The 12,145-nt window shown below is 43.4% G+C and overlaps 1 protein-coding gene across 1 annotated transcript in view; it reads right to left on the bottom strand.

Annotated features, from left to right (window-relative positions):
- Positions 1 to 11,198, bottom strand: part of fgf11a (fibroblast growth factor 11a) — a 39,057-nt gene extending 27,859 nt beyond the window's left edge. The window contains exon 1 of the mRNA XM_058065940.1: positions 10,106 to 11,198. Within this exon, the coding sequence (XP_057921923.1) occupies positions 10,106 to 10,298 (193 nt within the window). The 5' untranslated portion in view covers positions 10,299 to 11,198. The remainder of the gene's footprint in view (positions 1 to 10,105) is intronic.
- Positions 11,199 to 12,145: the final 947 nt, after the last annotated feature.

Raw genomic sequence — 12,145 nt, 5'->3', positions numbered from 1 at the left:
CTCCTCCTCCTCCTCCTCCTTCTCCTCCTCACTATTTTAGAACGAATCTTAGCTCCTGCTTTCTCTTCACTATCTGCCCCGTCTCTCCAAGATGGATCTCCATTCCTTTCCACCTTCACTGTCTCCACTGCCCGTGTTTTTTCTTAAGGCCAGGAAAGTCACGACTGCAGGGACATTTGTACTGAGCCCCTGCAGTTGAAAGCTTGTTTCAATTACAGTAAACCTCGGATATATCGGACTCGGATATATCGGAAATTCGCTCACAACGGACAGATAAAAAAGAACCGATTTTTCTGTAATGCATTTCCAATAAAAATTCATTGCATATATCGGATTTTTTATAACGGATTTCGCCTATTTCGGACAAAATCTCCAGTCCCGTTCCAATGCATTTCCATTAAATTTCCCTGGCATATATCGGATGGCCGCATCGTTATGCTAATCTTGTTGATGTCACTGGCTATTGTCTTTCTCCTGGCTCCAGATTTAGGACAAATATAAAAGTGAGTGACGTCAATAATACTAGCACAGCAGTGAATGAGATCTTAACCTGACTATTGGAAATAACGTAGGCCTGACGGGCGTAACGGGGCCTAGCTTAATTAACAATTTGTTATGCTCAGAGTCCAATAAAGTTCAATTCTCATTACCTTACGTCTCTTTTCATTGCCCAGTCCAGGTACATTGGAAACATAGTCAAGGAAGTGCCTTTTTATAACGGATAAAATCCGATTTACGCATATACCGGATATAAATCCGATATATGCGTAAAACGGACATTTTCCGGTATACGCATATAACGGATTTCGCTTATATCGGACAAAACCAGTGGGAACAATTGAATCCGATATATCCGAGGTTTACTGTACCTTTTTGCACAATTCTGTGGTAGATAAACAATTGTTCATGTCCGGAATACAACTAACTCACATATTTTAGGGACATTTATTAAGTACTAAGTATTTTATAGTAATTTATACAGTATTATGTTTATACAATTAATGAATTAAAGAATTAGATTTGATTCCTGGCCAGGGCCCAAACACCCGTCCATTGCATTGAAGGTGGAAATGGGACGGTTGCATCAAGAAGAGCATCTGGCATAAAAAATAAGCCAAATCAAATCATGCAATTGACTACCAGTGGCGACCCCTGATGGTGACGAGCCAATGACAAAAAAAAAAACGGAACATAAACAAACCACCCATCCCTCTTCTTGACTTTGGACTTTCTAGGATGTCTGGGATCCGCCATTGAGGAGGGGGGTACTGTCACGCCCTGTGTAGGTTCCTGTGTAATCATTTGTTTATGTTCCCTTTTTGGGCTTTAGTTTCTGCTTGGACTTATTTTGCATTTACTTCCTGCTTTGTCCTGTTCTGTTTTCCTCACCCACACGTGTTTCTAATTTGGGTTACGTCCATGTCGTTCAGGTGTGCGCTTCACCCTTTTCTTGGATCATTGTCGTTTTGTGTGTGTCAGTGGCTTTAGTTTCCTTACTGCATTTCATTTACTATTAAATACACCTTTTTACCTGCATTGGGATTCTGCTCTCTGCATCCTCGGGGGTTGAGCCATTATGCCAAAGCCCAGACGTGACACTGTTCAATCGTGATGATTGTCAAGACGACTTAAGTGGTTTTCGAGGAGGAGGCTGAGGAAGGCGATGAATTACGTTTATGGTAAGCCGCTGTTTAACAAGCTATACTCACTGTTGCCAACTCCTCGGCAAGAAATGTTACTATCGCCTCTCCTACAAGTCACTAGATGATGTCATTGGCTAATTTACATATTATTTCCATTAGACGTTGATTTGCAACCTCACAAAAAAAAGCAACCTCACAGGAGAGACAAAAAAGGTGAATAAAAACACCTTAGTTATGCTGAGAACTACAAATGAACTCTTTGTCTTAAATTGTATTGAGTTGTGGACTCCTATAGAGCAGCTACATATGCTTTCTAGATCTTCCAGAATCTGCACCTGTTCCAGATGTATTTTTCTTGGATTTCCAAAACGATCTGTTTTCATTTATTCCACCAACGTCAAGCCTCCGGGCACGCCCACTCCGCTGTGATTCGTCCCACTGAGCTTGTACAGCTTGCACCCGGGCACACCCATATAAGGAAGTCACCAGCTGGTCATGGTGACGTCATCCCAAACTTCTCCATGTCCAAATAAACAAACCTCATTGTTTGAAACATGGCATCGTTTAACACGATAATACAAAATTCTAAAATTTAGCGAAAGCCATATACCAGAAAGCCGTCCAGCGACGCCAGAAAAAGTAGCTAGATTTGTCGTAGTCGCTTTTGAGAAAATATGTGGACAAGAGGACTCGGGATGTGGCCTGATTTAGTTGGCAATGGCCGTACTACGCTTACTGTTTGACGCTATTTGGAAAAAATAAACTAAAAAAAAAAAAGACTAAAACATAGACATGTGTGACCTGTATATGTACATTTTTTTTTCTTTAAATTTAGTGGTTGAGTCTTACATACCAATATACTCTAAAGCCTGGAAATGACATTTTATGTCTCACATGCCATTCCTGGTCTAAACGTCACGTCGTGATTGAGAGTGTGACATGAATTTGCGATGAAAAATGGTCTGAATAACATTACATAACACTGCCAAGTGTCATTATGAGAATTTAATGCCCCCACCTGCACCCTCCCCACCTCCGCTTTGGCATGTCCTTAAGCAAATCATATGAAAGTCACTAAAGTTGAATATATATGTTAATATTTCCATTTATGTATGGGCTGTGAATCAAAGGAAAGTGTGTGGATGGGAGGGTTTTTTTCTTCAGCTTCTGTCAGCTGCCCCACGCCCCCCCCACCCCCCGACCACACAAAGTGACCTTTGCTGAATGTCAGCACCCGAGCGCTGGGGGCTGGCCTGTCACCTCCTACTTCAAAACGCCCAATAAAGCCGAAACGGTTTAAAAAATAATGATGATAAATATCTGGGAACGGCTGTCCTTCATGGCCCAATGTTCCCTACGGGGCTTTGCGGCATCTCCCTTTTTCTTTTGGCCTTTTGGTAGCTACCTTGACTCTGCCGTGCGCCCATCCGCCATAAAAACGTGCGCCTCATAGTTTGATGTCAGAAAAAGATGAAACCAAAAAAAAAAGCGGCGAACCTGCGGGGCTTAAATCGTAAAAACAAAGTAGGATTGAAAAGAACTCACCCACCCGCTGTCTCTCTTGCAAGATCATGTTTTGGAGAACAATGCAAGAACTTAACAAGCAACTCAAACCGACCAATCTGATCTCCAACCTCAGTTCCCAAGTCTTGCAAAATCTGAAGTGTTCTTGCTCTGACAATTTGGCTTCTTTTTGACATTTGTCCTGATGTTAATTAAGACATTAGTTGGTGATATGACATTTTTTAAATATGTTGCAATCACTTTAACTTAAGCACCCTCACTAATGTAGAACTTAATGAATGTCTACCCCCCGCCCCCCCCCACAGAGTCTAATTGCATGATGGATAATTTAATGGCCGAGGCGCCCCGCTTTTGCGAGAGGTTCCACTGCGTTTTCTCTCTCATCTGCAACTGCAAATGAACTTCTAAGCGGGGCGCACGGCAGATATTTTCAGAGCAGAGTGCACGTGTTTGTGTGTCTGTCTTGGACTTTGCAGACGGATGGCAGAGCCTGTGGAGTGAAGGACGTGTCACGCACACCTCTGCTGGCTGATCACGGGGCAGCGCGTTGCCCTGGCGAATTGCAGTGTAAACACTGCTTTGTGAAGGCGGAAGAAAAAGTAGTTCCCACCATACACCAGTTACCTCAAAAATATCAATATTTTCATTTGAGATTTGATTTGAGAGCATGAAGAACTGGTATGGGAAGTCTCAATGTTTCAGTGTTGACCCACACATCATTATTAAAAACTGTAAAATATTCTGTCTTAAGTCTTATTAGATGGATTATACTTAGGTGGCAATGCTGGTAGTCCTGCAAAGTTCCGTTTTCTTGTGTGAACTTGCAGTATTTTTGTCATGGAGTTGTGGGGAATTTGTATATGTGTCTGGAATTTGCAGAAATTTTATTTCTTCAATCTTTCATATTGCATTTGTTTTATGGTGTTTGTGTGTTTCTGGTTTCGGATCATCTCCACGTTTGGAGCATTTGGATGTGGCTGCATGTTTTGGATTTCCAAAATGATCCCAGCTGTCTTTGGGCGAGAGGCGGGGTACACCCTGGACTGGTCGCCAGCCAATCACAGGGCACATATAGACAAACAACCATTCACACTCACATTCATACCTATGGACAATTTGGAGTCGCCAATTAACCTAGCATGTTTTTGGGAGGAAAACGGAGTACTCGGAGAAAACCCAGATGGCCGAGGGTGGAATTGAACCCTGGTCTCCTAGCTGCGCGTTTACCACTAGACCGCAGTGCCGCCCTACAAGATATAACACTCTATAACACGCAATTATGTTACATTTGAGATTCAAACAAGCCTTGCCTTGTTTGAGTGTCTTGCGACAGGACCCCCCCACACACACACATTTTTGCATACACAGGCTTAATCCCCAGTAAAAGAATAGATATATGTCTGGAATCAACGCTGACACACTTTTACCGCTTGAACATGGCCACAGGCGTCAATACATCATAGATCTCAGCTATGCATGGACCCCATCCAATTTTGTCATCTACTGTCCCATTGGAAGTGCTCCACCACAAACAACATGACGTCACGTTCGTCACGGCAAGAGCTACATATAGGAGGTTTTGGTAAGACCAACCATAAGGAGCCTGCACACATGGATTGGAAATGTACAATCACAGAATAACAGCCTCAAAAAGAGAACTTCACAATGATATCAAGGAGCTCTAAAGGAAGAGAAAGAAGCAAAGGAAAGAAATCTTCAAACAAATGAGGAGTACAATTGATGAAATGGATCAGAATGCAGGAATGAACCACGTGATCTTCAGGTGGAGGACAACCGGATGAAATGAATTTCTACAATCAGGGAGGTGCCACCACTGATACATGCATTACACTCTATACTTTCAGTGTGAATACAGACCTGCCAACATGTACACATTTATTGTACTCAACCTACCATTTGAATCTTGAATGTGCTTGTATTCCTCACAGCTCTTCATTTGGCATATGATCAGTTTCTCAATAATATTTCAAATCGGGGGGAAGCGTGAAAACAATTCTGTCCCCCGGGGGATGGGGGGGGGGGGGGGCATGGCAGACAATAATTGAGAACCACTGATATAGTGCGACACTATGCAGCCACTATGTATGGACCGGCGCATGCTACATTATTCAGGGTGATGCGTGTACTCAGCTGGCAGGCGTGCTTTAAGTGCAGAGATGTAAGTGTACATGTTAAAGTGTTGCACATGTTCCACTGGGAAGGGGAAACAAGACAGAAGAGTCAAATAGGTGGAAGACAAAGGAAAGGATGAAGCCATTAATTGACCCAACACGGAGAGGATGTCTCTTTTTCAACACTTTTGTAATGACCCCAAAATATGGTCATGGGAGTGGCTTAATTTCATTTGAACATGCATCAGATTACAATTGAATGCATCCCATAATCAGTTCCCAGTTCCACATGTTCAAAAGGAGTAGGAAGAAGCAAAGCTTATTAAATCCTACCCCTCCGTCTGGTACTTTTACAATCAGTAACTGTTACATTTGTTCACTTCCTACCTTTCTAATATAAGTAAAGTTTTTTTATTTATTAATGTATTTTTTTTTATTATTTTGTATTTTTTTTGTCACATATCAAAGTACGAGGTGATATGACCATACAATGACATAATGGGTACCATAGTACAGTGATTTTTAACCACTAGTGTACCTTGAGAAACCGTCAGGTGTGCCGTGAGGAATTATCCAATATCACTTTTTATAATTAACATTTATTAATCATCATTTGCAAATATTATGTCAATAGTATACATCAAATTTATTTTATTTATTAATTTATTTTATTAATTTGTATTAATTTTTTTAAATTTTTTAATTATTTTTTTTTAATTTTTAGTTTTTGTCCCATACCAAAGTACACTGTGATATGAGCATCCAATGCCATAATGGGTACCATAGTGCGTGTCAATATAGTGATATATATAGCACATCATGACTGGTTCAAGACTCTTCATCCTTGTATTTAGCAAACATCAACTGCTTGTATTGTTTCTTGAATTGGCTCGTCGTTGTGCATTGTTTGATTTCCTTACTCAATCCATTCCATAGTTTGATTCCACATACTGAAATATGACCGTTTACTCCTAAAAGGTGCCATTTTTGTACACATTTTTGCAAAAAAAAGCTCACTGTGACATGCTTTAAAAACACAATTAAATCTAATATTAATGACTTTTCTACATTTTGATGCAATTTCTGCAACTGTTGGATAAATGTTGTGAAGACATACTAATTTAGCATGTGAAAGAATGAGGGATTTGTAACACCGGTATCAAATGTGTTCTGATCCAAAGGTCCCAAACACCTGCTGTCAGTGAATCCTACACCCCCCCCCCCCCCCCCCCCCCTCTCTTCCCCCCGTGGGTGCTCCAGTCTGGTGTGATCAAAGTAAATTAACACATAAGCAAGCGGGAAAGCACGCACGCACACGCATCCATTCCTGGCCGGGACAATTTATTCTGGCATGATGATGACTGACAAGACAGCGTGTGTGTGTGTGTGTGTGTGTGTGTGAGGGAGGGAAAGTGAGCGAGAGGTAAATACACATTCAAGTGGACAAAAATGACGAGTTAACGAGTCTGACAGTGTCAGGCTGGTCAGGGACAATGTCACGCTCATGACCACAAGGTGTGTGTTGACATATCTGTATGTGTGTGTGTGTGTGTGTGTGTGTGTGCTTCTCTTCAGGGTTGTTGTTGTTGTGCGTATTTCTGTGTGTGTGTGTGTGCGTCATGTGTCAAAGTGGCATCGCTATGTGACACACGTCTCGCTCACTTCTGCACGCAAACCATGCGGCAAATTGATTGCATATAAAATGCTAATGCGGGCTTTACTGTCCTGATCTTGAACCGTCAGCATTGTTTAAAGGGACAGCGCGCCTGTTCGATGTGGCTTTGGCGACATGGACAAGGGGTCCGTGGGGGCTCGACATGCTGAGTGGGTGATTTAAGAGGGGGGGGGCAGTTCAACAGGAATCAAAATCATCGTCAAATGTACTGTGTATAGATAGCATAGATAAATATGCTGCATTCATGCTTCAGTAATTAAGAACAAGGTCACTTGAAGGACATAAGCCGCCGTCTTTAAGTGAAATATTGTCTCTCTGATGCAGTTTTGGGGGAAAGAAGCAGAAAGACTTTGTCAATGATTGATGCAGTCCGCCCTGAACACCCCCAAAAAGAAAAGCTCTGCAGTAAAACAAACACTGCACGGTGCCATCAATCAATAATCTGTGAGGAAGCGTCTCCGCTATTTAGCACACGCTAAATATTATCACTTTTCAATAAGGATAGACACAAGGGGGTGGAGCCTGTTGCACAGCAGCAGGCTGGCAATGACAGGAAGTTGTTGTTATATTTATTTCTATTACATTTAAATTGTCATATGGTTAAATAATGTCATACAGACAACGGCAGTGACACAGCCCATAATACCGAATATTATGCCCTGAAGCATCACTTCTGGATGCCTCCACAGAGCTGTCGTATTGCTTATGGAGCAGAACTCGGCTACATACCGCTCATTGTACTGATCCATTAACAATAGAGCCGCCATTATGTAACATGGCAGCACAATAGCTGCGGGATCTGTAACATTGGCCCCAAAACAAAATGATTTAGTGGGAAAATGGAGCGACCGAGGAGGGAAATGCCAGGAGAGGAAGGGTATTGTGGGTGGGGGTGGGGGGTGGAGGCCAGATGTCCTTGAGAAGATAAGCTAATAGACAGAGCGAGTCGCTCCCCAGTGTGGTCCTGTCCAGCGAGCCGGTCTATGAGGCAGTAAATGGGCCCAACTCAATGTGTGCTCTCCAAACGTGGCCGCACATTATTGATCAATCAGTGTGTGTTAACGACAGGAGATGATGAATCACGGCCTGAGCATGGACCGCACAGCGCGCACCCGGCTCGGCGCGGCCGTGCTCAGCTTTGGCTCAGCTTGGCGTGAACTGGAACTGTTATCCAGTCCTGGAGCTGATGTTGCCACCACAAAGCTATTTCGGTTTTGCTTTCATATCCAATAGGCAGCTTAACATCCTCATTAGATCATATCACACTGACACACACACACACACACACACACACATATTGAAGGGGTGAAATTATCTCCACCCTCCACCCTCTACCTCAGTTATCATGGCATCTCAGCATTTGTTTGTGTAAGCACATCAGTCTGCTGATTTATTAGTTTTGTGTTGTGTACTCTAATAAGAATGTTTGTGTGTTTATGCAGGGCAAGTTGACCTTGTTGTAAGCTGAGTGGGCCGTGGCGGGCATCTTTAGTACGCTTTGATGCGGTTACTTTGGTGAGAAGGTATGTGGGTCAGGTCTGGACAAAACCACTCGCATCCATCACTTAAAAAACGGTACGCATTGAACGTTTAAGGGCATGCATAGCACAGCTTTTGTTGGCCAAATATTCCATGCACAATTTTGCAATTTTGATAATAAAGATATTGTATGAAATGCGAACATCTCAAAGAAGGGTCAAGTGTGGCCTCAGGCTGGAGGACACACACATACACTCGTAGCTAGAGGTCACCGGTGGCGTCCCAGCCTTCTTGAATGATGAAGATGCACATTGCCATAAATGGTACTTAACGCGGACCCCATCAGTGAAACGGTCAACCTGATAATGACCCTCTAACCCCGTCCTCCATACTTTCCGGGCTCTCCATTACCACAATAAATCCATAAGCGTGTGAAAAACTCCGGGGCCATCCCGATGGAAATGTTCTCCCCCGACAATGGGCGGGCGTCACCGCTTTGCCGCTTCCGCCGCTACATATTTTACAGCCGTAATTACGCAAGAGAGCAACCGCCTGCTGCACAGCAGATGCTGCTTTCCCGCATTAGAGCTTGCCCGCGTCGTTATTGGTGTGAACTTTGCACACCGCCGTGATGAATATCTTCACGTTCAAGATCCGCAGCCATCGCATGCCTGGCAGGGCATACCCATGTCGCTCTCCAAGGTACAATCGGCACATCAAATTCATAAACAAAAAACTCTAACGGCACCCGGTAGAGCAGCGACCGAGGCTGAGCAATCTTCATTTACAAAAAGCGTTTGTGCACAAGCTGCATTTTTAAGATTTAATATATTCACTGAAAGGTTAAGGCGGGAGCGTCCAAAGTGTGGCCCCGGGGCCATTATCTTCCCAAAGCGCCTTTTTTATTGGCCATCTGCACACTTTGAAATGTGATGAATTCATAATGAATAAGATGTGTTTGTCACTTATGACAGAAATGCTAAGATGTTTTCTTCAAATAAGTTATGACAACAGAGGACAATGAAGATTTATTTTATCAATAAAAACAAACTTAATAATAAATCAAATTCATAAAAATAATGTAATCGGATATGTTTGGAAAATGTAACTTTTGACTGAAAACTATTTCTCATAATAAGTAATAACAAGTACGTATATATATATAGTTTAATTAAATTAAGACACATTCTCAAGGTAAATTAATCCTCTGAGGACATAAAATTAATTTTAATTATATTGTCTTATTTGACCTGTTTAACAAATTCAACATGCCCCCCTCCCCCGGCGTCCCCCAACACCCGCTAGTATCCAAGGATCACAAACAAAGCACACTTATAAAAGCCCTTAGTGATATAATTAGCATCATATAAGTTTATTATCGGCCTGAACCAAGCAAAACCGATCTGGACATCGGAAAAAGATCTGCAGACGATTGATTAAACTGGAAATTGTCCCGTTCCAACTCCTCCAGTGTTTCCAACAGGAAGATAGGCTGGGATGCTTCCCAGATTGGGATTAAGCTCTAGACTGGAAATTACAGACTAGATGTCCTCTACAGTGAGGATTAATTTGTTTTCTGGCCCGAGACCATCAACACGATGATGACGTCCAACGCAGACGGCGAAGAAGATGATTTAAAAGGTGGAACTCACCTGGCCTTTTTTCCATTTTTCTTCCTCGACTGCCACATAATCGAACCTTGGATATTAAAATGAGGATTTGCTTCTGGCAGAGCGACTTGTTGCTTTTTGGGCACGGCTTCCTCTTGCTGGCAATCTGCCGGTTCGTCTGGGGGTCCTTGACCTCCCGACGCTGCCGAATGAGGGAGCTGGCGAGGGCGGCCATCTTCCCAGCACAGGCCTAGCCAGTGCCCCGCTGACGCCCAGATGTCGGGGGGTACTGCGGGCCACCCCCCTGCCCACTCACCCAGGGCGACGGACCAGCGCTATAGGGGACTTCTTCTGATGATGAGCTGGAGCAGCGGGAAAAAATGAAGATGTCAGAAAGAAAACCCAGAGAGGGGGCGCAGGGGGGGGTCAACTCTTCAAAACTGAAACTGAGGATCCCAATCAGATGAAGCCTTGATTTGTTTGTGTTCTTCGGTTTGGGTTGATCATGTTTTTATTACGCAAATAAAGCAGTTCAGTCCGTGTGCCACTACCCCCCCGTCTCCTTGAGCTCCAGGGAACTTCGGCTCGATAGTTGGCCCAAATCCTTAAAGTGGACTCAGACAAAAATGTAGTCCTTTCAGATCAGTCCCGTGGATGAGGAGGCCATATTGTCTCAATTGTCATCCGTCCAGCGAGCGTGTCCTCCTGTCGCCGCTCCACACGGTGACAGCGCAAGTTCAAGAAGTGCAGACCAGACCTGAGGTATCAGCTCAGAGAGCCGGGTCGAAAGAAGGAAGCAGCCCCTTTTGCCCCCCCCCTCCACTCCATTTAGAGTCCTTCATGCCCTCCTGGCATCACAGTGTGGAGTTCATCCTGAGAGAAGTGATAGAAAAGACGTGGAGCGATCCATCATTCCAGACACAGAGGTGACATTCAAAGACTGGAAGAAAGAGGATGGCGGGGGGGGGGGTTTAGGGTATGGGATAGTGATATGAAGGTATCTACCCCCCCATGTCGGAACAGGTTCTCAAAGTCCCTCCGCCAAATCCGAGTGGAGCGCCGTGTCCTTCAGCCACGCTCACTACCTTGCAGCTGGCAGAGCGAGGGATGAATGAGTGGAGCGAGACACAGAGAGAAAGACGGAGGGAGGGAGGGGGGGTTAAGGGGGAGGGGCGGTGGCAGAAGTCCTGTCTGGTGCTGGAAGAGTCCGATTATTAGAACAGAATTTAGTCTTAGTGTACACGTGTGTGTGTGTGTGTGTGTGTGTGTGTGTGTGTTCATAGCAAGCAGCGTGCTTCACAAGCTCCCACCCTCTTTCTCTCCCTCTCTCTCTCTCTCTCTCTCACTCACACAGCCTCCCTCTCTCTCCCACTCCTCTGCCACTCCTCCATGCCAACGTGTAAACGCGTCCCTATTGTTGCCACGCCAATCCTGCATCACCCACTTTAGCATTAGACACAAGCTTTTCAATTTCCCACCCAATTTTAGTGTAAAAACACTAAGGCAGTGGTCTCAAACATGCGGCCCGCGGGCCAAATGTAGCCCGCAGGACGCTAGTTTGAGGCCCCCGCCTTGATATGAAAGTTTAATGTTAGTGCGGCCCGCGCAAGTTTGATATGGATGCTGTATGGTATCATGTACCCAGAAAAAATTATTACGTTTGATTCATGTTCATGTTAAAGGTTAAATAACTGTTAATAGTTATCCTCCCTATCCGTGTGGAAGTGGTAAGTTTTTAGCTATTTAAATTTAAAGGAAATAACTTGAAGGCTACCGTTTAGGTGGCTAGCTCTCTCGTTTGCGAGTTAGCATGTGTCTCAAGACCCTGCAGTTGCGCAATATGTTGTAAATAAAAAGAGTATAAATGTGACTATAGTCGTGTTTTGTCATGTCTACAGGGCTCTAATTATGCTTTGTTCATTTTAATCTGAAAAAAATAATTAACTATATGTGGTTTCTTAAGTTTTTATTATTTGACGTTTTATTATTATTATTATTATTATTATATTTATTTATTACTGATTGATTGATTTTTTTATTCTTGATTTGTTTATTTATTTTTCATCTTATTTTGTGTAGAAA

This window comes from Doryrhamphus excisus, chromosome 3 (assembly GCF_030265055.1).
Source record: "Doryrhamphus excisus isolate RoL2022-K1 chromosome 3, RoL_Dexc_1.0, whole genome shotgun sequence".
NCBI lineage: Eukaryota > Metazoa > Chordata > Actinopteri > Syngnathiformes > Syngnathidae > Doryrhamphus > Doryrhamphus excisus.
Note: the sequence above shows the minus strand (reverse complement) of the source record. Positions and strands in the feature narration are given on the sequence as shown.